This window comes from Maniola hyperantus, chromosome 24, assembly GCF_902806685.2.
Source record: "Maniola hyperantus chromosome 24, iAphHyp1.2, whole genome shotgun sequence".
In the NCBI taxonomy this organism is placed as follows: Eukaryota; Metazoa; Arthropoda; class Insecta; order Lepidoptera; family Nymphalidae; genus Maniola; species Maniola hyperantus.
The window spans coordinates 3184640-3212484 of NC_048559.1; the positions used below are offsets into that span (position 1 = coordinate 3184640).

The following is a 27845-nucleotide window of genomic DNA, read 5'->3' on the forward strand; positions in this document are numbered from 1 at the left end:
CACAGACCCTTGGATGCACAACAGACCAAACAAAGAACTAAAACGTACCTAGTGATTATATTCTTTTTTTTTTTTTAATTTTTTTTTACGGCCCTGGATAACAGTCCTTTAAGGCCTTGATTATATTCTCTTTGCAAAGAACCATAGATTATCTACTAGCAAAGAACCGTGAACTTTTCATTCGCACGTGGTTAAATTCATTATTGTATTTAATTGAATCAAAATGGGAAAAGTAAAACAAGAATCAAAAGAAGACCAAGAAGAAGAAGTAGATGTTAGCATCAAAACTGAACCGCAAAGTTACGATGATAAAGTTGAACATTGCAGTGTAATTGCGAAGCCGATGGCGCCTAAAAAATTAAGCAAAAAAATATATAAACTCATCAAAAAGTCTAGTAGTCATAAGAATTTCATAAGGAACGGACTAAAAATTGTTCAGAAACAGCTAAGATTGGGCGAAAAAGGGTAAGTAATAAAACAATATTAGAGGTTAAGTAGTAAGGCATGTCTAATAAATCTGATCTAAATAGACCTTATTTTCGACCTTTCTAAAATAGTGAGGATAAAAGTTGCCTCTTAAAAGGTGCAAGGTATGATTTCCAGTCAGAATAGTTGAGAAAATAAGTACTTAATCTTTCTTAAATTGCATGTATGTAAGTGATACAGTAGGATTCTACTACATACCTATAATTAACTTAGCTGCCAATAAGTGTGACCTATCAATAATTTAATTCAGCCTAGAGACTTGTGTACAACCAAAGAAGGTCTTTAAACCACAACTGCAAATTCTGATAACAAATTTTGAATTTTCAGAATGGTTTTCTTTGCTGGCGACATTTCACCAATAGAAATTATGTGCCACCTACCAGCGGTTTGCGAAGAGAAGGATGTACCATACTGTTATACCCCTAGCCGGAAAGACATAGGGGCTGCCATGGGAACCATGAGGGGCTGTATAATGGTGCTTGTGAAGGAACACGATGACTACAAGGACTTGTATGAAGAAGTAAAAGGTGAAATTAAGCACCTTGGACATCCACTATGAATGTTATTTTTAAATAAAATAAGTATAGAAATAAGTAAACTATTAAGAAGCAGTGTGATGTTATTTTTTATAAGTATGACTAGATTTTCTTTATATGCCTGTATTTGCACACAATTGTGTGCTTTAATATCTCATGATATATAATAGTAGATCACTGGTTTCTTTTTTAAATTGGCCAGCGGCAGTCATCCCATCACCTGTCCACTACTGAGCACAGAATTCTTCTCAGAATGAGAACGGTTTGGCAATAGTCTACCACGCTGGCCAAGGATTGGACTTCAGACACCTTTGAGAACATTATGGAGAACTCTCAAGCATGCAGATTTCCCCATGATATTTTCCCTCACCTTTAGACCTTTAGAGAAGCACCTTTAAACTGCTTTGAACTGCTCAAAATGCACATGACTGCAAAAAGTTAAGAGATGTGTGTCTGCAATCGAACCAGAATAGGAGGCAGATGTCTTAACCAGTAGCCTATCACAGATTTGCTCATGATGATAATCTACAACCTCTCGCACTGCCAAGGGTAGATATCTCCCATAGAGACAAGTGCTTCCCTTTCCACTTAGACTCTATTTTTCTCTTTATTGTAAACTAGATGATGCCCGCGACTTCGTCCGCGTGGATTTCGGTTTTTAGAAATCCCGCGGGAACTCTTTGATTTTCCGGGATCAAAAGTAGCCTATGTCCTTCCCCGGGATGCAAGCTATCTCTGTACCAAATTTCATCAAAATCGGTTTAACAGATGAACCGTGATAAGCTAGCAGACAGACAGACACACTTTCGCATTTATGATTTAGTATGGATGTTTTGGTACAAATAAATAAATAAAATAATATTATCATAAACTATCGAAACCCATGACTGTAACATTTTCTAGTGTAACATGGTTAATGTAGTAAAGCAGTAAATGAAAGCTGTATTCCGTTACATATAGATTTATTACACTTATTAAAATCTAAGGGTACGTAAAAAATGGCAGATTGTCTAACCGACAGTGATGGTTGGCAAAATACGTTAGGTACTTTAAAATTATGCAGTATAATACTAGGACTAAAGAGACTTAAGGTGGTTTCACACTTCAGAATATATTATTATTATAATGTGACTGAAATATTTATCTATTATTTTATTTGAGAGCCACAGCACTGTCTCGGCCGAGTGACATTTTACTGTCTCACTTCACTACTCGATAGGTGTAATCGTACCATAACGTCACGCTGTAGTCTGTACGGAAAGCGATTAATGACGTCAAAAGGCGTAAACGACAAATTTTTTTATTTTCCCGCAGAAATTAGTCTATTTATATGATTTAAAAAAATTGTCGTTTACGGATTGTGACGTCATTATTCACCTTCCGTACAACGTGACGTTCATGTTAAAAATAAATAAAAATCATGTTTCTTTTGAATGAATTCTAGTCCCATAAACTATACAGCTATACAAAAAATCACTTCATTTTATTACTACAGTCCAAGACCCCTATTTTTATCTGTAAGTGTGACACTACCTTAAGGTTAAACGGGTTTCAGTAGTTAATTCGTGCATATCTAGACTAATGTGTACACATTTACAGAGGTTTGAACAAGAAACAATTTGTAGAGGTTCAACAAAACATTTTAGGTGTATGTCACCGGCTTAAACAATTACTAACTTAAAATTATCTACTGAAATCTGTCTACCGAAAACTATTTACTAGTAATTGAAGCAATATTTTTTAAGTCCCCTAAACGAAACTATGAACTTGCAATTAGTTTGAATTTTTGTTGCTGAATCAAATCTGGTTAATTTGAATTTACTACAAAAAAAAAACCGGCCAAGGGCGAGTCAGATACGCGCACCGAGGGTTCCGTACTGCAGTCGTATTATTTAGTCATTGTACACGATAAATCAAAAACTATTTTACATAACAATAAATAAAAAATTGTTTTAGAACATCACGCTGTACGGAAGGTGATTAATGACGTCACAATCCATAAACGCCGAATATTCATCAATTTTTAACATAAAGAGCAATTTCAGCGGGAAATAAATTTAAATATATTTTTCGTTTACGCCTTGTGACGTCATTAATCGCCTTCCGTACAGCGTGACGTTAACAATTAATTATGTCAAAAATAACGAAAAATCTATTTTTTTTTAAATATTGTCTTTAATAATGAATTCTAGCCCCATAAACTACCGCGATACAAAACATCACATCATTTTATTACTACAGTACAAGACCCTGTTGACACATTATGGTGACACATTTTTCAAAATTTATGATATTAGTTTCATTTAGGGGGAATCCTAATAACCCTGCTTGTCAGTGCACTGTCAATGAGATCATACTATATTTTTATTCAATAAAGTGTAAGAAAATAGTACAGACTTTTTTATTTATATACGCAGCTATGTTCTCTTAACGTTGAGTGAAGTGTAGTACTTTGGGAGCGATTGCACATTATTCACTTTTTTCATAAGCGAGGGTAGATGGAAATTTTAAATTTTTATTGCACTTTAGCTCTTATTCTTAGTGTATGAGGGTCTATCATGTGCTGTAATAATGTGCAACGCTATTAATTATAGAAAGGGGGATAATTTTGACATTTTGTACTTCGAATTTCTTAGAAGTCGAAAGTTTAACAACTAGTAAAGTATCCTACGTTACTAATTTTAATGGGGTAGTAAGAGTTTCATACAGCATCTCGAGTGCTAGACTAAATAATACAAAAATAATCTTATATCATACTTTTTAACGTAGAGATTCAAAAATACGATTTTATTAGCGCGATGTTAGTTCGTACAACGCCATCTAGTACATGTAATAGCGCTGTATATTAATTAGAAAATTTTTATTTTTTTCAATAATAAAATATACAAATTTACTCAAATATTATTACTTATATACTTAATTTTGTACCAATATACTAGGTATATAGTTTTTAAACAAGAAATGTTTTAAAATTTATATTTCATATCGTATTTGAATCTCTTGCGTTACATATACATTTTTAGTGCTTTTTTTCTTTAATTTCGAACCTTAATATTAGTAATACCAATATCTTAATTCTAAATGTAGAAATACCATTCTTAAATCAATAATTAAATACTATGGGTAAGACAAAGTTGAAATTTAATAAATAATAATACAATTTGGGCACTAGGATAATTATTAAATATATCATAAATCATTATCACTAATTTTGCTATTGTGCGTGAGCAATTTTTTTATAGTGGTTTGAAATTATAATTTTTATCAGTTACGAAGCACGCGCATAGGATAGAACATAAAAAATCTTTATACTTAAAGACTTAATTTGTAATATTGCAATTGTGTACTTATTTTATAAGTGAAAAATAATAAGTATAGAATATAGAAATAGATATATATATAGGTATAGAAATAGATATATATATCTATTTCTAAACAATTAAATAGGTACCTTGTTCGAAAGCTATGTACTTATTATAAAATTACTTCAACAATCAAATCGCAAGCATTTTTATTAATACTTATTTCAGTTGTAGGTCAAAATAAACACGAAATATCGACTTAAAATATTAAACTATTATATTATATTAGTAATATATATAAGTTTAATATTTTAAGTAGATTATAGTTGGTTAGTAATATAATAATATTAGGTACTAACTAAAAATATGACAAATGACAAAGTATTAAAAAAAATAACATTAACATGAAAACTTACCGAAGTTGGTGTCAAATCAAAGGTCTTATGGTGTCGGTAGATACCCATTAATCATTCGTCCATAATGATATTTCAAATAGTAGTCTGATTTTAGCTTTGAACTTGAATCTTCTTTTTTTTCTTTTAGGACACAAAACAGATTATGGTAATAGGCTGACTAGAAACAGAGACAAACTTGCAGCTCCTACCTTCCGCCTCAGGAAAGTCCAAAAGTCATTTGTGGGTATGGGTATTACCTTTTATAATAAAATCCCGCAAACTATTTTGGACTTACCTTTGCACAAGTTTAAAAATCTATTAAAATATGCTTCTGAAAAAAGCATATTACACAATTGAAGATTATCTAAATGATAAAAGAGCGTGGATTTGACCTGCAGCTCGTTCCAGCAACGCACAAGACTGCAAATACTATTACATACATGGCATAATCTTGTACCTATATCAAATATTTGAAAAGAGCAACCGCCGAGTTTCTTACTTGTTCTTCTCGATAGGAAAGGCATTCCGAACCAGTGGTAGATGCATCCGACTATTCGTAAGTACTTGTAAAAGTTTATTCGAATAAAAAAGATTTTTATTTATTTATTTTATTTAATAATAACTGAGTGATACAAGCCATGACTTATAAAACTAGTCACTCAAAAAAAAATTGTGTACAAAAGCAGTTATAAATATAAGTAACGGACGTGTCACTACTCACTATTAAACAATACCTATACTATAATGAAAGAAAATAGAACTAAAAATTTGTTAAAAATCGAACACTAAATAAAGTTCTTATCTTGACCTACAACCGACTACAAATATACTTTGGTTCATCCATTGCAATTTGCATGGTCTGACCATTCTAATCACAGATCTGATATTAACCTATCACAGCACTACTTTCTCACTCTTCATTTACAAAATTCCAAATTATGATGACAAATATTGTATGGATAATAAGACGGTGAATCAGCAATGAAAGATGAATCAAAATATTTTAAACTAGCTGATGCCCGCGACTTTGTGGATTTAGGTTTTCTAAAATCCCATGGGAACTCTGATCTTCCGGGATAAAATGTAGCCTATGTCCTTCCTCGGGATGTAAGCTAACTCTGGACCAAATGTCATCAAAATTGGTTAAACTGTTGGGCCGTGAAAAGCTAGCAAATAGACAGACAGACAGATACACTTTGGCATTTATAATATTAGTATGGATTTCATATTGATTCACCAGTTGATAGAAATTAGCGTTTTTAGAAATCCCGCAACTCAAAAGCGTTCTCTATTGACCAATGAAAATAAACCTTTAGGTTGGCAATAGACGGTTCATAGTGATAGTGAAAGATCATTTTCAGTGAAAGACGTTGAATCAGCAATGAAGTTGCAATGAAGTATGAATTAAAATATTTAGAAGTTTCACTTAATAATGATGAAAAAGAAACAGTCTAATTCTGAGTGTGCTAACTTGTTAATTTGTTTACATAATGAAGTATGAATTAAAATATTTAGAAGTTTCACTTAATAATGATGAAAAAGAAACAGTCTAATTCTGAGTGTGCTAACTTGTTAATTTGTTTACATAATAGAAATTTTGTAAAGGAACAGTTTATAATTAGCTTAAAGCAAACTATACGAAATAATACTAATATTTACAAAGTATACCAGTACATAACAACTATTATAAGCATGTACAAAATTTAATACATTATTTTATAAGTCATATAAAAATGGGAGGCTGAAATTTAATATTCTGTGTGTGTTCAAATAATGACCTTATCTAACGGCTATGACTAACGGCGGTTACGCACTCAATACGTTCCTTTTTGTTTGTGTGGGAGCTTATGACATGTCGTAGATAATTCAAAAACTATGATGCATAAAAATAAACAAAAATCTGTTTTAGAATGCACAGGTAAAGACCTTTCATATGATACCCCACTTGATTACTTCGAAAATTGAAAATAATAATTATTTATTAGTTCATGACCACAATTAAATTTTTTTGTGTGATATAACCACAAATTCACGGTTTTCAGATTTTTCCCTGAATGTCTGCTATAAGACCTACCTACTTGCCAAATTTCATGATTCTAGGTCAACGGGAAGGTTTCTTGACAGACCGACAGACAGACAGACAACAAAGTGATCCTATAAGGGTTCCGTTTTTCCTTTTGAGGTACGGAACCCTAAAATATGTCACAAAAAGCATAGCTAAATTTCGGTGCAAAGTTTGAGAAACTATTTCGTATTATAACTATTTTATCTTTTTGTACCAAACAAAGCAGGATTTATAATTATTACGAACATAATTCACTTGAATATAAACATTGGTTCAACGTAAACTCAAACAATAACTTTCAGAAATGCTTGTAATGCAATACAATCTTCCGTACCTATTAAATAAACCTATTCTTATGCAAGTATATTAATTAATACATAATTAATAGCAACACTCAGTTGCCAGGAATGAGGAGGTTTCCAGGCAACGTTCGAGAAAATTTTCATAGATGGCGCAGAATACTACCACCACTAAAGATGAAAAATAATACCTGTATCTATATGATCTATGCTTTAATGTTTAGGTCGTGTCAATCAATGACATAGATGAAGAGTAAGAGCTAGCGTGCACTGCAATTTTCCTTAAGTTTCTTCAAAATCTGTAAACTATAATAGAAGTAATTAATTAATTTCGTATCCGATTTAAATATAAAAATTTAAAGCTTTTATTTTTTTAAATTAAAATTTAATAGATCATAATATAGATATGGGTATTATTTTTCATCTTTAGTGGTGGTAGTATTTAGCGCCATCTATGAAAATTTTCTCAAACGTTGTCTGGAAACCTCCTCATTGATTTCACTAGTTTTTGGCAAACAATGCTTTGGTCATAAAGACCAAAATTCTTAAGCCCGGGCTACGCCAATCCGGTTCCGTTTCAATCTTGTTTTCAAAACGATGCTGAAAATTATTTTAGTATCGCACAAACAATTGAATGTGTGTGTTTATAAGTTAACTCAATTGGCGACGGTCTGAAGACGTCGCCAATTGGGTATTTGCCTACTTTTAAATTTGATAAATAATATTACTTTATTATAAACTAGGATAAAAATAATGACGTACACTGAAAAAAATATTAAAATCCAACAAAGATTGTTAGAAGTTACAGGCATTTTAATTTTGGAGTGCGAGGGTCTTCTATCCCTTTCTCGAAAAACGAAAATTTGTATGAAACCGCACGAAGCTACTATGGCATTAGTAGGTGTGACGTCAAACTGCTGTATCGCTATCTCTGTCTAATCAGAAATATTTAAATGCTTATAACTTTTTTGTTATTTGATCGATTTAATTAGTTTTTTCAGTGTACGTCATTATTTTTATTCTACTTTATTATAAAATAATAAAAAGATTGGAGTCAAATACCCAATTTAGAAGCGTGGACCACGACTGGTTGTTTCCGGTACGATGCCGTGTAAAAACCAAAGTATCATCATCATCAACCGATAGACGTCCACTACTGGACATAGGTCTCTTGTTGGGACTTCCGCACGCCACGGTCTTGCGCCGCCTGAATCCAGCGGCTCCCTGCGACTCGTATGATGTCGTCCGTCCACCTAGTGGGGGGTCTTCCAAGTTCCAACGCTGCGTCTTCCAGTGCGAGGTCGCCATTCTAGCACCTTGGGTCTCCAACGTCTATCGGTTGTACGAACTATGTGCCCTGCCCATTGTCACTTCAGCTTCGCAACCCGTTGAGCTATGTCGGTTACTCTAGTTCTCCTACGGGTCTCCTCATTCCTGATTTGATCACGTAGAGAAACTCCGAGCATAGGTCTCTCCATCGCCCGCTGAGTGACTCTGAGCTTTCTTATGAGGCCCATAGTTAGCGACATATTATGTCACTATATATATGAAACACTTTTTTTTTTTTTTTTTTAAATACAATAAAACTTAAAGCTAGCCTTATCTAATTACTATATAAATCATGACCGCGTGGAATGGTGCCAAGAATACTGGCTGCATTTCCGCGCTGGACAGCCAGGCTGATCAGAAAACAAAAAGTGAAACACTTATCTTTCAGGTGAGGACGTGAAAGCAGCAAAGCACGTAGAGAAACTCCAAGCATAGCTCTCTCCATCGAATGGGGTATGGGTTTAATAAAAAGGTTCCAGGTTAGCCCGCATTCATCTTAGATTGCATCATCACTTACCACCACTTACCACCAGGTGAGATTGCACTCAAGGGCTAACTTGTATCTGAATAAAATAAAAAAGTCCCTACAAGAGACCTATGTCCAGCAGTGGATGTCTATCAGTTGATAATGATGATGATGGTACCGGATTGCGCAGCCCGAGCTTAAATCTCTAACTGCCGTACTCAGAGACGCTTAATCGTTACTTAAGTTTAGTTAAAACGAGACAGAGCTATATCTCTCACATAAATCTGTCTCGTTTTAACTCAATCTTAAGTAACGATTAGCGACTCTGAGTGCAGCTGTAAACCCCACTACCTCAGTATCCGCCTTTGTGCAGTAAACGCTATGCTATGTACAGCTTACGTGTAGATGTGGAACAGGACCAGGATGGTCAGGATCGTGCTCATGAAGCACATCGACACTGGCAGGAGAACCGCGAACCGGAGCGATCTGAAACAAACACAGTTCAGTTATGGCGGTTGCCACAATTGCAACTAGATGGCGCTATTCAATCGATAACATTTCATGACGTAGTCTCGAACAAATGTACCGCCGACAGAACTCGCACTAACGGAGTTTTCTGCAATCTGGACTATTATAGAAGTTCGGTGTGGCACTACCACAAAAAAAGGCACTACCTGAAAGCCACAAAGCAAAATAAGAAGTATATATAGAAGTTTCAAGACACAACCGTTCGGCCCAGCTGGCGCTACCGAGCACAACCAACCGCTCTCCCTTTGGTACGGTCGAGCTTGCAAACCGCTCCCGTACACACTTATCTTACATCATTTTACGGTTCCATACCTCAAAAGGAACGATGGGACCCTTCTAAGATCACGTCGTTGTCTTCTGTCTGTCTATCAAGAAAAGGGACTCAAACCCTATAGGGTAACTCCCGTTGACCTAGAGACTAGACTCATGTTTGGCAGGTAGTGGCAATGTCTTATATGTGTGCACAAGTAAACTATTAAATACAGGCCACAGAGGGCCATCCGTAATAAGTAAAATCCACGTCGGCTGTCAGTTTTAAGTTTGTTAACCATTTAAATTATCGATTTAACTAAAAAGTACATCAAACGTTTATGACGTCACATCTGTGTATTTCATACAAGTTCCCGTACTGAGCAAGCGTTTTGACGTTTGATAAAAAGTGGTTGCATCACAAAATATTTATATGTGATCACGAACACGTAAATTAGCTTACTAAATCACATCATAGATGGCGCTGTATGTAATTAACTTGCAGTGTTGTACATAAACACAACATGGAGGGCGTCGCCTCAGTGCGGTGTATGGTGTATGGGTGAACATACCTCCAGTAAGGCAGATGTCAGAGCGGCGGCTGCTGCGGCTCGGTGCGGCACAGCGCGGTCGTCGCGTCCGCCACCGTGCCGCTTTCCCGACGACCTTTACCTGCCAAGCGGTACGGTACGGTAAGCTAACAGTTATAGGAGCTTCGCATATATATATGTAAAAAGAAAAGCTGACTGACTGACTGATCTATCAATGCACAGCTCAAACTACTGGATGGATCGGGCTGAAATTTTGCGTGAAAATTGATATTCGAAAATTCAACCCTTGAGGGGGTCAACTAGGGGTTTGAAATTTTATGCAGTCCATGCGGACGAAGTGATCGCGGACACCCCAGTGCGGTGTCGTCCCGTGATTCCGGACACTCCAGTTCTGTTACATCCCGTGATTGCGGACACCCCAGTGCGGTATCTTCCGGTGATTGCGGAGACCCCAGTGCGGTCTTGGCAAGTGGTGTCATTAACAAGACATGAACTTTACGAACTTACTTGTAAAACATAGACAACCAATCCGCTTTCATCCGCAATCACTAGATGACACCCCAGTGCGGTGTCATCCAGTGATTGCGGACACCCCAATGCGGTGTCGTTGACAATTAGACATGAACTCTATGAGCTTACTAGTAAAACAGACACCCAATCCACTTTCATCCGCAATCACTGGACGACAGTCCAGTGCGGTGTCGTTCAGTGATTGCGGACACCCCAATGCGGTGTCGTTCAGTGATTGCGGACACCCCAGTGCGGTGTTGTTTAGTGATTGCGGACACCCCAGTGCGGTGTCGTCCCGTGATTGCGGACACCCCAGTGCGGTGTCGTTTACTTACTAGTAAAACATAGACAGCCAGTCTGTTGGTTGGCTTGGAGCGACGTCGTGGGTCGGATTTCCTTCGTCTCCTTCGACTGCTCCGTGACACACTTCTGGTAGTAGTCAAACTCTTTCACGTACCTACGAATAATGCAAAAATGGCAATTATCATTATGTTTAACCAGAGACTCAGAGAGTTTTATATCATTATAAAAGATGCAGAGAAAAGGGAAAAGGGCGGGAAACTTCGTACATGGCGGACGTGATTTTCATGCCTTGATTTTTGTTTGTAAATTCACTTTGAAAATGATTGGTGTTTTTAATAGTTTTCCCTAACTTTTAATGCATTAATTTGAGACTGAAGTCTGAACCCAATAGCATAGAATTCTGCTGATTTATTAATCTATCTCGCACGTAGTAATACGGCATAAACTAGCCTGCACGCACGGCCGGCCGCAAAGCTATCGTTTTTACGATTGTAAATCAGCCATTGTTTGATTCTAAAATTTTCTTTTATAAATCAACTAGCTTGTGCTCGCGACTTCGTCCGCGTGGACTACACAAATTTCAAACCCCTATTTCGCCTCCTCAGGAGTTGAATATTCAAAAATCCTTTTTTAGCGGATTCCTACGTCTATGGATAGCTAACTGCATGCCAAATTTCAGGCCGATCCGTCCAATAGTTTGAGCTGTACGTTGATAGATCAGTTAGTCACCTTTTCATGTAAGATTGTATAAAATTCCACGCTATAATTTGTGTTAAAAAAACTAATTTAATTTAAAAAAATTGTAACTTGCCACACTGGTGGCCAGCGATTGTCAGCCAGGTACTCCCTGGAGGCCGGGCTGAGGTGCTTGGCGCGACACACGCGGTCGTAAGCGCCACACAGACGCCACGTGCACCATTCCGACAGGTTATGTGCGTTGTGCAACTGAAAAAAAATTCCAAACCTTAGGCAATAGTCCGACCTCCGACGATGAACGAGAAAAGAGTAGAACTAGAAACTTAAACGAGTTGGCGATCAGCGGGAAGCGAGTGTGTAGTTTCGATAGTTTTGTTGCCGGGCTATAAGCGAGTGTGCAAGTGCGACGAGCGATTGCTCGCGCCATTCGCCCGCGGTCGCTCAGTCCTGTGCAAACCTGCGCGCGCGTTACAACTTACGAGCGAGCGAGCATCGCTGAACGAATATCGCTGAGCGAGTTTATTTTTGAAAGCTCGTCGCTCAGCGACAAAACTAGTAAAGCGAATAGTCGCCGGCAGTGTGAACAGTCAGAGAGCAACTTTTGATATATGCATCTCTTTCGTTCACACGGAATGTACATTTATTGTGCGTTTCTTGAAAGAGAAAATCGCCGATAGCTAGTCGTTTTCTCGCCGGCGGTCGGACCACTGCCTAATACGGGTCAGCATGAACGAATGGGCCAACAGAAGCGATAAGAAGCTTCGCTTCAAAAATTACCTTAACAGATTCCAGCAAAGACAGTGCTATTTCGACGACCTGATCATCCTCGCCAACTCTGCAAACAAGACATTAGATCTGTTTAATTAAGGGCCTGTTTCACAACCTCCAGATAAACGTTATCTAACGAATAAATTTGACTTTATGACAGTTTTTGTATTGGAAACAGACCCCCACTTATAGACGCCTAATAGCCGGACCCCCGATCGCCTAGCTTAGGCAGTTGCTAAGCATAAAAGCTAGCCCACGCCCGTTCGCTACCCTCATTCCGCACATTATCTTGATTGACTTTTGAGTCCACCAATCACGACAAAGCATTCTCCCCTGTCCCCCGCCAACATTTTGTGATTTTGTTTTCATGCAAAACCTTGTATATACAATATACATACTCTTGAGGTTAAATTTTCTGTAATTGGAAATCTGTCAAAATGTCAAATTTATCTGTTATATAAAGGCCCTTATTATTATTGAAGTGAAACTTCTTGAGGCGCTAATTTTTACTATAATTTTTGACTGTCACTTCATAGTTTTATTCTTCATACTTCTGTCGCCAGAACCCACTGATTGCCAATTTTTTTTGTATTTACCTGTCCTGATGCTGCAGCGTGTCTATAACCCTGGCTTCGACTAGGTTGACAAGTCTGTTCATGCACAGCCTATTTGCCAGCTCTAGCAGTTCCAAGCACCGAGTCGGTTCCACGGTCGGCACTTTGTCCGAGTAAATATAGCACAGGAGGATGTGGAAAGCGTACATTTTCACGCCGGGAAAGGCAATCTGGAAGCAAAAGTCCTGAATTATTATTTATTATTTTAATCCATACTAATATTATAAATGCTAAAGTATGTCTGTCTCTCTGTCTGTCTGCTAGCCTTTCACGGCTCATCCGTTCAACTGATTTTGACGAAATTTGGTATAGAGATAGCTTCCATCCCGGGGAAGGACATAGGCTACTTTTTAGCCCGGAAAAAGTAGCCTGCGCCAAGTGTATCCCGTCGTCTAAGTCGAACGTCACGCCTGCGAACAGGTTCCGTTCCATGCTCCACGCATCCTTTGCGGCAGTGGCTAGAAACAAAATCTTACCACACGGGAAGTGCTCTCCCTAAAATGTCCTTGAAACATCGCCTTCATGGGGTCACACCGCGCCATGAGCATGGCTCTGTGCGCCAAGTGTATCCCATCGTCCAGGTCGAACGTCACGTCTGCGAACAGGTTCTGCTCCACGCATATATCACGCATCCTTTGCGGTAGGGGCTGGAAAAAATATTATATTTGAAGTAAAACTTGGGTGGAATTCACCTCTTTCGCTTTCCTTCTTTATTTGAACTGGCCGCCAAACAGAACTACTATTTAAGACTATCTTTTATACAGGCGTGTTAAAGTACAAAATAGTTAATGCCATAGATTAAAAGATCTATTTTTTACTTATTTTTTTACTACCAAATGTCAAATTCTCACCGTATGGAACTGATGCATGAAATTCTTGTCGAACAGCAGATGCTGATCCAATATGAACTGACTGAGCTTTGTCAGTTCGTGGAAACCAAGTAGTTCGGCCGCTTGACGGATTTCCTGTTAACACATTTTGTTTTGTAAATATTTGGGAGCTAAAAAGTTTATAATGGTATCTTTCTACTGGGGTTAATGTTCTTACGCGCTTTTCCACACAACCGTATTACGTCTAATATACTATAATTTGTTGTTCTGGATCTATAACTAAGCTAGATACAGTGCGTCAAGGTTCTCTTGGCACTTGAATGACATTGACAGGGGGGGGGGGGGGGGGGGGGGGGGGGGCGCTGTTGGAGAACAAAGGCTTAGAATATTCAAACAAGAACAAAGGGGACACTTGACGGCAACGTTAGTTTGATTTTCGCCACGCTCGCACACCCGCACACCCCCCGCGTTAGCTCGGTGCCCGCCCTCTCCGATTGCAATCTCGACCTGTCGCGTCCTATTACAATACTCGTACTATTGAGGTAAGGACGAAACTGTGGTAGAATTGAGTCCAAAGTTCGTGATTTCGATCACTGAATACAAACTTGAACTAATTTTCAAACAAAACGACCTACAAAACTATGCTAAAATATCTGTCTCCATAATATTATATGTGGTTCCAAATAAACACCTTTTCTTTATTTCTTTCAAAATTACATCCAAAGTTCGTAATTCAGACATCAGAATTTAGAACAGTCTAAGTGCAAAAAGAGCTTTTCATATTTTACTCTAAATTCTATATACCTACCTACCGATAAAAAGTATAGGAATAAACTCTCAACTTCAAAACCTTAAACAGTTTTATGATAAAGAAATTGGTAAAAGTAGTGACGTACCATGACTTGACAAATACTAATGCGCGTGCAACGAATTAAATAAAAAATACAATACATATTGTTCCGGACTTAAAAAGTGCCATGAAGAAAAGTAAGCATTTAGTGAAAAAATAGCCCATAGAGACGTAAAAGACAAAAATGTAAACTAATCTAAATACAATATTAAAAGTTCATTATTAATAATAAATAAGAATAATAATGACAAAATTAATAATCATGATTTATGAGTTATTTATTATGATAATCGTTACCAGTAGTATTCCGATAGCAGCGGACTGAAGAAGACCATTATTAATTTATTATTATATTTTTATTTAGTATTATAATAATTATTTTGCATAGAATACAAATTGTAACATAAAACAGCAATAGTAAATAGAGACTAAGTACGAGAAGCGTTTATAAAAGCGGCGGAAAAGATTGACGAAGTTTATTAAAGTATTAATAATAAAAACGAAGCGAAGGTTCTGGAGTTCACTGCAATATTATACACAACATACAAACAAAACAAGAAGATAATATAGTATCCATTATCCATACACAATCAAGGAAGTTCAGTCAGAGTAACTGTACTTAGAAAAGAATTCAGAAGTCAAAACCGCGGCGCGTGCGCGAACTGACTCCCTTGAAAAAGGACCCCGGATGGGTTCAAAACTAGTCAGGCTAACGTCGACTAAACACGTGAGTACAGCCGGGACAGACATTATTTATAATAGAATTCAGATAGTTCTACTCGTAAAACTTCATACAGGGAGGTCCTTTTTCACCGGCGTTGTTTACCTCATTCATTTTATGCTAAAATAACTTCTGAGAATTTTCAACATAAGAATCTAATTATTCATTCTATTTTTGATATTACTGCGTTATCAACCAAGTTATCTGTAAAATCTGTAGGCTTACGAACACAAGCAAAGAGAAATTATTAAACGAAGGCGTACAAAGGCCTTATAGCTACTAGCAAACTCTTGCAGATGACCTTTGAAAAAGGGATTTGAATTAGGATAGAAAAGAAAAGACAACATCAGTCAACTGAACCATAGAATATAGTAAAACAACAGTTAACAGGCGCAAAACACCGAATCTAGAAGAAAACAAAACCACAATATCGCAGTGCTCCCCAAATCCAACAAGAAGCCAAACCAAAATACGTCGTATTAAAAGAAGTTAAAGACCAATTTCCAACTCACCTGTTGTTTGAATGCCGTGTTATCCATAATGCCGGTGTAGACGAAGTTGATGATTTCTTGCATCACAGTCTGTGATATGAGTTTGCTCATTGTAACGATTGTCTGCGTTTGCGATGTCGCATGTTGAATTTTTTCGCACTAAAAGAGGCATTTTTGTATTTGCGTGAAAAAAAATCTAGGGATTCGTTGTAATTTAGTAAATATTTTCAATCCTATCATTAACAAGATCTTAATCTACTATAATAAATACAACCATAAAATTTGGGTCTTTAAATTTTTCAGATTTGTTGCATTGTTTTTCACTTAATTCTTATCTAATTATGAGTATTATCGATCTAGATTTATATTGTTCAAAACAAATTTATTTAAACTTATTTTTTTGCAATTTAGACTTTTTTTTTTGTCCAAAAAACAGCCCACAGAATGCACTAAAAAATAAAAATAAAAATCTTTTTTATTCGAATAAACTTTTAAACAAGTCGTACATTAAAATAACCTAACCTAAACATGAAAAATATATCTAAGCTATAAAATACAAAATGAATATTATAATTAAATCAATACTAAGTTAAATTATGTAATATATACAATATGCTAACAACTAGGGCCTGACATAATAATTATCTTACTGAGGAATCAAGTGATTTAATTAGCTTGAATTTAAATTTGGGCAATTTATCACAAAACAGATCAAAGTCCTTGTCCTTGACTAAAAATTCCTTGTATGTATTATAGGATATTATTATGACTTATAGGATATTTATAGGATCTTTAATTTTCATAGTAACTCTATTAAGCTGAACTAGCTAGCATTATTTTGTTTTTCAGCCGTAGTTTTTAACTGCTCTAGGCTAAACCTAGGCGCAATCAAACCTACCTTAACGACTCTAATTGATATAATGGCAGGATGGTTCACTTCTCTGTACAAGTCTGGCGGCTTCTTACAACTGTCGCTTAGCGGTAGAATCTGACAGGACGATCGGCGTTTGATTTGATCCCAAACCCTATAAAGATAGATAGATAGATAGATAAATAAAAGATAAATAAAGATATTACAATTTTGTACAAGATAAGTTAATCTAAATATATAAAAGGAAAAGGTGACTGTCTGACTGACTGACTGATCTATGAACGCACAGCTCAAACTACTGGACGGATCAGGCTGAAATTTGGCATGCAGATAGCTATTATGACGTAAGCATCCGCTAAGAATTTTTTTTTTTAAATTTAACCCCTAAGGGGGTGAAATAGGGGTTTGAAATTTGTGTAGTCCACGCGGACGAAGTCGCGAGCATAAGCTAGTAATAATAAAACGCTTAAATAACACTTTTAGTGTCATCACCAAAAACATCGGAATTACAAAATGTATGCTACGTAGGAACAAATTAAAAACTAGGTAACTAAAAACTTGGTCCTATGTACCCACATACTTTTTTAGAAACCTAATTTTTTTGAAAGTCCCAAGTTTCTGGTGATTTTAAACTCTAAAAATACTTTTTAGAGGAAAAATCATTAACGTCATTACTTAAAGATATTCATATACTTACTTGTATAACTTAGATAAAATCCTGGCGTCTCAAAACTCATAGGAGGTCCTACTTACTTCGGGGACCTCTTCCACCTTGTTAGATTCGATCATATAGTATTGTTTGTTGTATCTGTTTTATTAATGTCTTTTTTATAAATATAATTCACATTTTTCTTACCTCATTTGCTTAGCTTGATCTTGGCGAATTAAATACTCTGTGTCTTCGTTAAATTCACCTGCCGTTGCTTCTCCCATACTGCTTACCTGAAGTAATACAGACATAATTACGAAATTATTTAAAGGATTTTATTATAATTCTCTAAAAAGACTACTACAATCGGTAGGCAGATTCCGGAAAACTAGCATGAATCATTATTATACAATCGCAACTGTTGTGATTGGCTGAATTTATGGTATTCTTATTGCAACAATTCATTGTAGCCAATAGTGAGCGAGTGTCGGCAAATCAGAGGGTATTGCGATCGTCACACTGTAGCTGTCATTTTATTGTAATCATGCCCCCGCAGGCCGATTGCGAATCGACTGCATCTATCATTTAATGACAGCATCAATGTCAAAATATGGTTTTCCTATCACGGTTCGGTGAGACAGTCCACAAAGGATAGATGTGGACAAAAAAATGTTTTGACAGTTCATTTACACTATCGATAAAATTTATTGTATGAAAAATGCTATTGCGGACGCGTTTTGAAGTTTGATGTCATATAAGAACCTCGACAAATGTTACGTCAAATGAGGTTTTCATTGAAACAACTCGAGAGGTGTTTTTATCAGTGACATAAGCTATCCGCAAATCGTTTTACTACTCATATTAATTAAAATAAAGTTATGAAAGAGATTAAAAAAGGCTATAGTAATTCTTCTGCTAGATAAGAAACCAATTATTAATTTTAGAAGCTAGTATAATAGTATAAAAGTATTTTTAGATTAATGTAAGTCTCATAAGTACTTTTAAAAGAATATGTGATGACTCTTTCATTAGTAGGTTTGATGCACAGAGTACATTAAATATAGAGGTATACTAACACTGAGAAACGAGAATCACAGAGTACTTTTTACACGCATATAACTTCTTTGAGAACAGTTATGTGCATTTTAACTAAATAATTAAATATCATTGCTTTAACGGTGATGGAAAACATTGTGTGGAAACCTGCATGCCTGAGAGTTCTCCAAAATGTTATCAAAGGTGTGTGAAGTGAAGTCTACCAATCCGCATTTGGCCAGCATGGTAGACTATGGCCAAAACTCTTCTCACACTCAAGAGAACCGTACTCTATAGTGAGCCAGCGACAAGCTGAACATAATAGTATACCTTTGACTCCTTTGAGAACAATATGGAGAACTCTCAGGCATGCAGATTTCCTCATGATGTTTCCTTCACCGCTAAATCAAGTTAAGTATAATTAATTGTTTAAAACGCACATAACTCTTAGAGATGCGTACCTAGAATTGAACCCCCAACCTTCAATTATTCAGAGGTGGACATCCTAACCACTAGGCTCTTCGGGGAACTTCTAAAATTATTCCCCAAAGTAATGTCCAAAAGTCAAATCATTTTCTGATTTAATTGATTTAGCTTTGGAAATTACTTTGGAATTTAAATTATTTAGGCAAATAAAACAACAGTTTGATGATTTTTTATGTATTATTTTATTAAAGTAGATTAGATTCAGACATTTTAATTATATCACCATCTGCTTCTTATAATAAAACAACAGTTTGATGATTTTTTATGTATTCTTTTGTTAAAGTAGATTAGATTCAGACATTTTAATTATATCACCATCTGCTTCTTATAAATCTAATCTGGCACCATTCATTATTTTATTTGTCTCTGCACGGGGTCCAAGAGCTTGAGTTCACAACCTATCCCAATCCATATCTTTGTCAGGATGAAGAAATGAATGCAGCACTGTATCACCATTGCCTGAAAAAAAATTATGATAACTGAGTAAGTGACCACTGACTGTGTTGCTTAATCTATACCACTAGGCACTACCAGCTTCTGTTTAGGTATGACGTTGTCTGCGAAGACTTTAGAATCAGTGTATATGGTATCTTTGTTACTAATTTAGCTAATCCAAATTGTTTCTTTAAATATTTGTGGTGCGAAGGAGTAAGAAACATCCAAACTTTCATATGAAGAGCAACGTTTTAGGCAGCTCTAGATACATAAGGAAACATACTCGAGAAAGCACTTGTAGTGTGGAGGTACTTACTATGAAGTCATAACCACCAGTAGCAATGGACTCAATTTGTATAATAGGTACTTTATGAAACGCTGTTAAAACTCCTCTAACTTTTCGGAGTTTAATACCATTGTAACAACTAAATATCACTTGCTTAGCTGTGAAGGAAAAGGAAGATCGTGAGGAAACCCGCATGAGAGCCTTTACTTGTATTGAATGATAACGTTTGTTAACTTACGAGTTCTAACTTCCAAGCAGCCACAGTCCGTCAATAAGGGTCCCAATACTTAAGCAAATCAGTGCCCAGGCATTTGCGTATAAGTTCAGTGAGAAAAACTAAGTCTCCGGAGTCCGAGGAGCAAGCAAAGTTGCAGAATTAATCACAAAAAACAAACGCGTAAACTAAGGAAAAACAACAAAAAATTGTACTTTGTGGTCTGGGGTTCTAAATAGTTACCACAGACTAACTACTTATTTGTAATAAGTAACGTAGCCAAATTTAGGAGACTGTTATGTCCATGTAAATTGCTAGATTACCAAGTGATTACCATAGATATTCGATTTAGTCGGGTTATAAATAGGTCCGTGCTACCAATACGTCATCAAAATGTCGATAATGACCAAATGCGATATAGTGCATTAGTCGTCCGCGATAGCAAATTTATCAACTGTAACGATCACGATTCTTAAGGATATTTCTATTGCGATGTCACATGTCAGTTTACGGCAATCGGCCTGCCGTTTTAAGTTTTGAATACTGAGTTTAAACTTTAACGTCCGCGAGTTGTCAAATCGTTATGATACTTTTATACTGTGGCAAAGATATAATACTACAGATATGCAAGCTCATACATTCGTATTTGAAAAAGTAAAGAAATTTTGGTACGCATACGCATACCCACATAGACTACATAGATACTGGTGTGACGTGTGTGTGTGTTGGTAGACAAAAAAATAGCTACAAGCATATTTCAAGGCCTGATGACCCATTGCTAATCAATAGAAGTAATTGTTTAGCGGGAACACTTACCATACTGCTCTCACTGGAACTTCTAGCAAGTTCCGCGGACAAGCTCACACAGTCAGTAGTGAGCAGGCGGTGAAACGCCTCGCACGCTGCCGCCATCACGAAGCGATGCACCGGGAACCCCTTCGCGCCACAGATTATAACCATATCCGAGAAATACTGAAGAAAAAACACATTTTTCAACAAAAAAATACAGTAACTTCCAACAAATGTACGGTACCATATTTTGAAAACTAAATGATCTGAAAAATTCTTAAGGATTTAGTGTCTACTCTTAAGTAAATATGTAAGTACAAAAACTATAGAAATCGATTTTATATATCTAGAATCGCTCAAAGAATATTGTAATGGTCAAATTATAAGCTGAATAACTAATGTACTATCAATATAAATATTAAAGTGAAATGGACACAGTGGAGCGCCCTGCGGCACGCCCAATAAAAATTGAAGTATTGAAGAAGTCAAAAGACTGATTCTTTTTCTTGACATTTATTATTACTGAACTGTCAACAAGAAAGACTCTATTTTTAAACTTTATTTTTACGGGAGTTAGAATAAATTTGTTACCTACCTGTTATGGACTTACCTGCTGTCGTAATAAGGTCGTCATATTTTCCAAAAATACGCTGTTCACGATAACCACTTCGGGCTCTAAAGGCCTGGGAGGCCTGAAGGGAGCCTAAAACAGAATTATAAGTACATTCAATATCATCATTACCATCATTGAATCCGCACCGGCTCACTATTGAGCACGGGTTTTCACTCAGAATAGAAGCATTTGGTCATATAACACTAGCCAAATGCGGATTGGCAGGCTTCATACACCTTTGAGAACATTATGAAGCACAGATATGCAAGTTTCCTCGCGATGTTTACCTTCACCGTTAACGTATGTACTATACGTGTTTGCGTGTGCACGTGTGCGTATATATCATCATCATCATCACAACCGATAGACGTCCACTGCTGGACATAGGTCTCTTGTAGAGACTTTCACACGCCACGGTCTTGCACCGCCTGAATCCAGCGGTTCCCTGCGACTCGTCCATCCACCTAGTGAGGGGTCTTCCAACACTGCGTCTTCCGGTGCGAGGTCGCCATTCTAGCACCTTGGGACGCCAACGTCTATGTCGGTTACTCTAGTTCTCCTACGGATCTCCACATTTCTGATTTGATCATGTAGTGAAGCTCCAAGCTTTAGCTTTCTTATGAGGCCCATAGTTAGCGACCATCTTTCTTTCTTTCCATATGTCATCACTGGCAAAACGCACTGTTCGAAGACTTTGGTCTTCAAGCACTGAGGAATTTTTGACAAGAAGACATCTCGAAGCTTCCTAAACGCTGCCCAACCAAGTAGGATTCGGCGGCTGACCTCTTATACATACGAGTAACTCACCTGTAAAAGTGGTCTCTGTACTCTCTTCAGGTTCGTCATCCAGAACCTCTGCTGCCTCCTTGCTATCAAAGCCGCTCGGATAGCGTTTTCAAAAACTTCGTTTACACCATAGTAAGTGAATACCGAAGTCTCGTAGTAGTATATGCCGAATTCGTGGGCCAAAGCACGACCCTGGTCTGGCATTACTAGGTCGCTTTTTCGTGGAGCCCTATAACAGCACAAGTATTAATCAACCAACTTTTCCATGCGACTTCGTTCGAATTGAATTTTAGGTTTATTAAAGACCCCGTTGTAATTTCCGTAAATTATTTCTTAGTGAGGGGATCTAGGTTATACAGAAAATCTTTTAGACCCAGCATTTTAAATGTTGAACAATCAGTCAGTTTATCAGTCAGTTAATTAGTAACGGGGCGCGGGGTAAACAGTTTATCTTTTTGTAGTAGGTACTACAAAAAGATAAACTGTTTACCCCGTTACTAATTAACATTGTGGCTGATTCTGATGTAGATAATCTCTAAACTAAACTATATTGAAGTCTTATTGCTATCCCTTTCATAACTCTCCCTGTGGAAAAGGATAGCACTTGAGATATGAAGATAGAGAATAATATGATGTAGATGATGCAGTATGGGTAATTTGATACTTCTTTCAAATGTCAAATTACTGATGACAGAAATCGGTGTGTAACTATTCCCCCGTTCACAGCACTTATTAGCAAGGTCTATAATGTATAACTATGACGTCACGTAAAACGAGATCTTACCTGATAAAAGGACTCCGATCTTTACAATAGTTCAAGTAGGTCTCATCTCTGTACATATAGCGCAGATCGTTCTTACATCCCACGAGTAAAATTGGTGTGTTTGGGCAGAAGCGCCTGAAAATACACTTTACTTCAATTTATACATGTTCAAAGAGCTTTACTTCAATGACACAAAAGCTTAATTAAACAGCACCACACAAATCCCAAAACACACTCGACGCACGGTATGGTGGTGGTGCGTGTTGCTTGCCTGGTGGCTGCTTTTTCCTGCATGTTTAGCAGTGGGAGGGCGGGCGGTGCATTTCGCATGCTGCATGTTGCACCATACAGATTCGACCTATTTCAGCGGATTATAGCAAATTAAGCTTTTGATTCATTGTATATCATGGACTTCTGCAAAGTAACGCCTGCTTCTATACAACAATACAACTTTACTTCAATTACGACGTGTTCAAAGAGTTCAAAGGATTGCCCCTTTGGATAGCCAAACAAACTCTTTCGCCAGATCTTTAGCATCTTGGATAGGATACTTCTCTTCGCTGTGGTGGTTTCGATAATGTTTCAAAATTAGTAAGTATTTCATAGTAGATAATTTAACTTATTTTATGTTAAATATTTGTGTTAAATAATTTAGTTCAGAGTTTATTTCATAGTTTGGTTTCGGGTTTGTTTTATCATTTATATCAATGTTCTGTTTAGTGTATTAAATAGGTCTGTATATTTGCTAGTTTAGTGTATTAAATAGGTCTGTATATTTGCTAGTTATTATGAATTTAAAGCAGAGCCTGCGTGGAAGTACCTAAGTAAGTAAATAACGTTTCGTAGAGCGTTGTCTCTGTCGTTGAGACCGACAAAACGTCACACAGGTATGAGTGACAGAGACAACGCTCTACAAAGCCGAAATCTCATTCTAAAGGTTGATGTACAATGTCTTGCCGGCTACTATACTCACCTTATTTCTGGATACCACATTGCTCCACAGTTCCTCAGTGATATTGGATTGGTGATTGAGAAACATAGTAGCACAACATCAGACCTAAAATTAAAGATAAAGGTGATCTATACAAAGTATTTGCGCTAATACGTCTAGTCATCTCTAGGTCTTAGGCCCGCCTTCGGCTTTCGAATTTTCGTTCACTCCAAGAGCACATAAAAGTATAATAATAATATGTTTCGGTCATTAACTTGGTGTATGAGCTATGACTAATTTGTGAGTAGCTCACGTCAAACTCATTATTTTGACTAATTTCTTAAACTGGACACTTAGTAAAGTTTTGTATATGTGAAGATGATACTGCTAGGGGCTCAATTTGAATGCCATAAGTCTGATTTGTCGTATTAGTTTACAAATTGCGAAACACCAAATTAAATTTGAATTTCACGGGCAGACAGTGTCTTCCACCTTAATATGAAATTGACTTCCCTTTGCTGCAAATTAGAATCTGTAAGCAAATTAGGTCCTTACCTCCCATAAGCAAATCTCCTGTCCTTTTCATGGTCTCCAAAAGTGTCCCAAAGTCGAAGGGACACGTTTACACCATCCACGACTTCCCAAGATCGCTCTAATACCTTCAAAGGAAAACAAAGGAATTTATCAGGTCACAAATCATAATAAAATCAACATCATCATCATCATGATCAACCCATCACCGGCTCACTACAGAGCACAGGTCTCCTCTCAGAGTGAGGGCTTTGGCCATAGTCTACCACGCTGGCCAAGTGCGGATTGGCAGACTTCACACACCTTTGAGAACATTATGGAGAACTCTCAGGCATGCAGGTTTCCTCACGATGTTTTCCTTCACCGTTAAAGCAAAAACGCACAAAACTGCGAAAAGTTAGAGGTGCGTGCCCGGGATCGAACCCCCGACCTCCGATTGGAAGGCGGACGTCCTAACCACTAGGCTACCACAGCTAAAATCAACATGATATATCATTATTATCATCATAGGCATTTACTGCTGGACATAGGTCTCTTGTAGGGATTTCCATATGCCACAATCTTGCGTTGCCTCCCTGCGACTCGTTCGACGTGCGTAGTCATCAGTTCTACTTCACCAATCACTCACATCTTTATAGATCCGATACTGATCGATCGCCCACACTGTGGGCACGTGCGTGGTCATCAGCTGCGACAGAGACACGTGCTTGTTGCACGCGCGCGCGCATATCAGCCGCGTCTTGCCCACCGCTGTGTCCCCAACTACAACGCATTTCACCAATTCCTGATGGGGCTGTTCGTTGTCCATGATCTGGAAGAAATATATATTTTTAGGTTTCCATATCTCCAGAGAAAAAAGGAACCCTTATAAGATCACTTTGTTGTCTACCTGTCTGTCATGTCTGTCAAGATCTATCAAGGGCAATTCAGGATACTTCCCGTTGACCTATGGGACTGGTAGCAATGTCTTATGCACAGGTTTTTTTTTTAAATTTATAGACTAGCGCTTGGCTGCAATCAGACCTGGTGGCAAGTGATGATGCAGCCTAAGATGGAGCACGCTTGTCTAGAAGGTGCCTATTCACTCTCAACTTGAAGGGAAAATCCCAAAACCGTGATATAAATCAATAACAGAATAATGAAACCATTTGCATGGATATGGACATAGGCAACTTTTTATCTTGGTAAATCACAGAGTTCTTACAGGATTTTTATCAAAACCTTAATCCATGTAGTCGGAGGGAATCAGCTAGCAATACAATAAAATAATATGCTGTGAGCTGTCCTACCATGTACTATGCCCACCAAGAAATGTTTTTAAATGGTCTCCAGAGTCAATCAAATAGTACTCATAGAAAATCACCAGATTTCTTGATGCAAAGTAGATAAACTCCTAATATAAAATGTGATTATTGTGAGATAGCTGCTGATAGGAGCTGTGATAGCCTGGTGGTTAGGACGTCCGCCTTCTAGTCGGAGGTCGGAGGTTCGATCCCGGGCAAGCATCTTTAACTTTTCGGAGTTATGTGCGTTTTTAAGAAATTTAATATCACTCGCTTTAGCAGTGAAGGAAAACATCGTGAGGAAACCTGCTTGCCTGAGAGTTCCACATAATGTTCTCAAAAGTGTGTGAAGTCTACCGATCCGCACATGGCCTGCGTGGTAGACGATGGCCAAAACCCTTCTCACTCTGAGAGGAGACCCGTGCTCTGTAGTGAGCCGGCGATGGGTTGATCATGATGATGATAATGATGTGATATAGCTGATGTTGGTCATGGTGAACACTTAAAACTGATTGTGTTATTATTCTAAGTATAATTTAGGCTTTGGAAACTAAAATAGAAGAAGAAAATCAACCTAGTAGTTTGTAAGTCGTCTAACAAAGTCTTTATTACCAAAAATTAACATAATTTTACTTAGGTAATTCAAAAATAAATAAACTATTTAAAAACTTTAAAATTTTCAATAAACATTTATATAAACTGGGTCACTGTGTTCTTTGTGGATAACTGAGTAAACTCTTTTAATAATAGAAAGTTTAGTAAAAATTAAATTATAAAATATAATTTAACCAAAAAAATTTAAATTTTTACAGAACTGCATGTTTTTTTGAGTTTTTGACATCTTAAAAACCGATGAAAAACCCAATCAAAACAAAAAGCTTTCAAGTTCAGCTGGTGTCCACAGACACAAAATACTAATAATTTTGACAATTAAAAAAATAAAGCTCGTTTCACACCATTGATGTTGGAAGCCCATTATTCTAGGTTTTCACACGTCATATGCGAACAAGAAAATCAATTTCATTGTAAATCAAATCAAAAGTTTAATTATGGAGATCATGTATGGCTTAAGTATGGAGATTCAAAGCTGTTCTTCGTTTTAATAAATGGATAAATTGAGACACGAAAATCGTAGTAATTAACTATTCAATCAATAAAATGCAACAATTCTTACCTAACTATTAAAACACGCTTGAACAAAAGAAGTAATTGTAAAAAGTTAAAAAAAAAACTCTTAATTCACTTACGGGATTCCGGTGAATAATGTATCCGTCCACACACTAAAAACCAAAGTTTATCTCAATCATAAAGATCATCTGAACATTTTGACAGTTATTGATCACTGCAAGAAACGCGTTTATCACGAATTAATGCAGCGACATCAGTGTAATAATTTAAATATTAATGAAAATATAGCCGATACCTATCCCGAATGATTACAGAGTGAAGTTGATTTTGTAGCAATGCAGTGTTCTGCGCATGTTTTATGAATGAACCCCCTGCGCAGATCCGCAAGCTAGCTGGCCGAGCACATTTTAATATTGCTATTGACAATTTTCATTGAGTCAATGAACTCTCATAAGGCAGTTTCGTTTCAATGTCCGAACTATCAAATTATTATTGCCTTCATATCACTTTTGTTTCGTGGTCAATAGCCCATAATTAGACTCGCGGTCGAATTGGTTGACTACGAAGCGAATGACATCTTTATGAATTTATTGCTGCGTTCAATGAAGAGATTGCTGTCTTTTACTGATTACATATATTGTTAGCTTAAAAATATTTGCCTACTACCTATTATTTTTAAAACCTAATCAATAAAATATAATCAATAATCAATAGTCCCGTGTAGACTAGCTTTATGGTTTATTATCTATTTTTCAATATTTTTGCTGCGCCTGGTAATAAAACAAAGCAATGCTAAAATCAATGATTCTAAAACATTGCCCTTGCTTAATTTTAGGAGTTCCTTGTTAAAGTTATTTTTGTCTATTCTCTCTATAACTGAATATTAAAAATTAAAATAAAACTAGGTACTTACATTTCTTAAGTTATTCCTTACCCAGCACCTACTCACGCGGCAACTTTGCAGGTACAATGCTCCCTTCAAGATACGAGTGTTAACTGTTAACTTTCGAGTTTGATTACGTAGGCCCGAAAGATTCTCAATCAGTTGACTAACTA

General features: G+C 36.8%; 2 protein-coding genes across 5 annotated transcripts; one reads left to right on the forward strand and one right to left on the reverse strand.

The window, feature by feature from the left end:
* Positions 1–150: 150 nt before the first annotated feature.
* Positions 151–3414, forward strand: NHP2 (NHP2 ribonucleoprotein). Its single transcript, XM_034981275.2, has 2 exons — positions 151–465; positions 814–3414. Exons 1-2 carry the CDS (start codon positions 224–226, stop codon positions 1043–1045), a joined length of 474 nt encoding a protein of 157 aa, XP_034837166.1. The 5' UTR covers positions 151–223; the 3' UTR covers positions 1046–3414.
* A 5415-nt stretch (positions 3415–8829) lies between these two features.
* On the reverse strand, positions 8830–27328 carry RhoBTB (Rho-related BTB domain containing). 4 transcript variants are annotated; one of them, XM_069506874.1, is made up of 20 exons: positions 26909–27328; positions 25007–25189; positions 24403–24506; positions 23890–23973; positions 22938–23051; positions 22175–22382; positions 21365–21457; positions 20782–20937; positions 17717–17802; positions 16888–17014; positions 16011–16148; positions 15075–15098; positions 13949–14062; positions 13574–13744; positions 13080–13267; positions 12493–12550; positions 11831–11964; positions 11052–11173; positions 10228–10327; positions 8830–9364 (listed from the first exon to the last, which is right to left on the reverse strand). In XM_069506874.1, the coding sequence occupies exons 2-19, from the start codon at positions 25184–25186 to the stop codon at positions 10245–10247; spliced, it is 2184 nt and encodes a 727-aa protein (XP_069362975.1). In that variant the 5' UTR covers positions 25187–25189; positions 26909–27328; the 3' UTR covers positions 8830–9364; positions 10228–10244. The 4 variants fall into 4 exon arrangements, with proteins under 4 accessions (XP_069362975.1, XP_069362976.1, XP_069362977.1 ...); XM_069506875.1 differs by lacking the exon at positions 26909–27328 and adding an exon at positions 26236–26365; XM_069506876.1 differs by lacking the exon at positions 15075–15098.
* Positions 27329–27845: the final 517 nt, after the last annotated feature.

Bases quoted from the DNA above. Each gene is read 5' to 3' on its own strand.
- NHP2 (XM_034981275.2), top strand. From the start codon at position 224: ATGGGAAAAGTAAAACAAGAATCAAAAGAAGACCAAGAAGAAGAAGTA. The intron at 466-813 runs GTAAGTAATAAA...TTGAATTTTCAG, and splicing joins CTAAGATTGGGCGAAAAAGG to AATGGTTTTCTTTGCTGGCG.
- RhoBTB (XM_069506874.1), bottom strand. From the start codon at position 25,186: ATGGACAACGAACAGCCCCATCAGGAATTGGTGAAATGCGTTGTAGTT. The intron at 17,015-17,716 runs GTAAGAAAAATG...CTATCTTTATAG, and splicing joins GATCAAGCTAAGCAAATGAG to GGTTTGGGATCAAATCAAAC. The intron at 14,063-15,074 runs GTAACGATTATC...ATGTGTTAACAG, and splicing joins CTGCTATCGGAATACTACTG to GAAATCCGTCAAGCGGCCGA.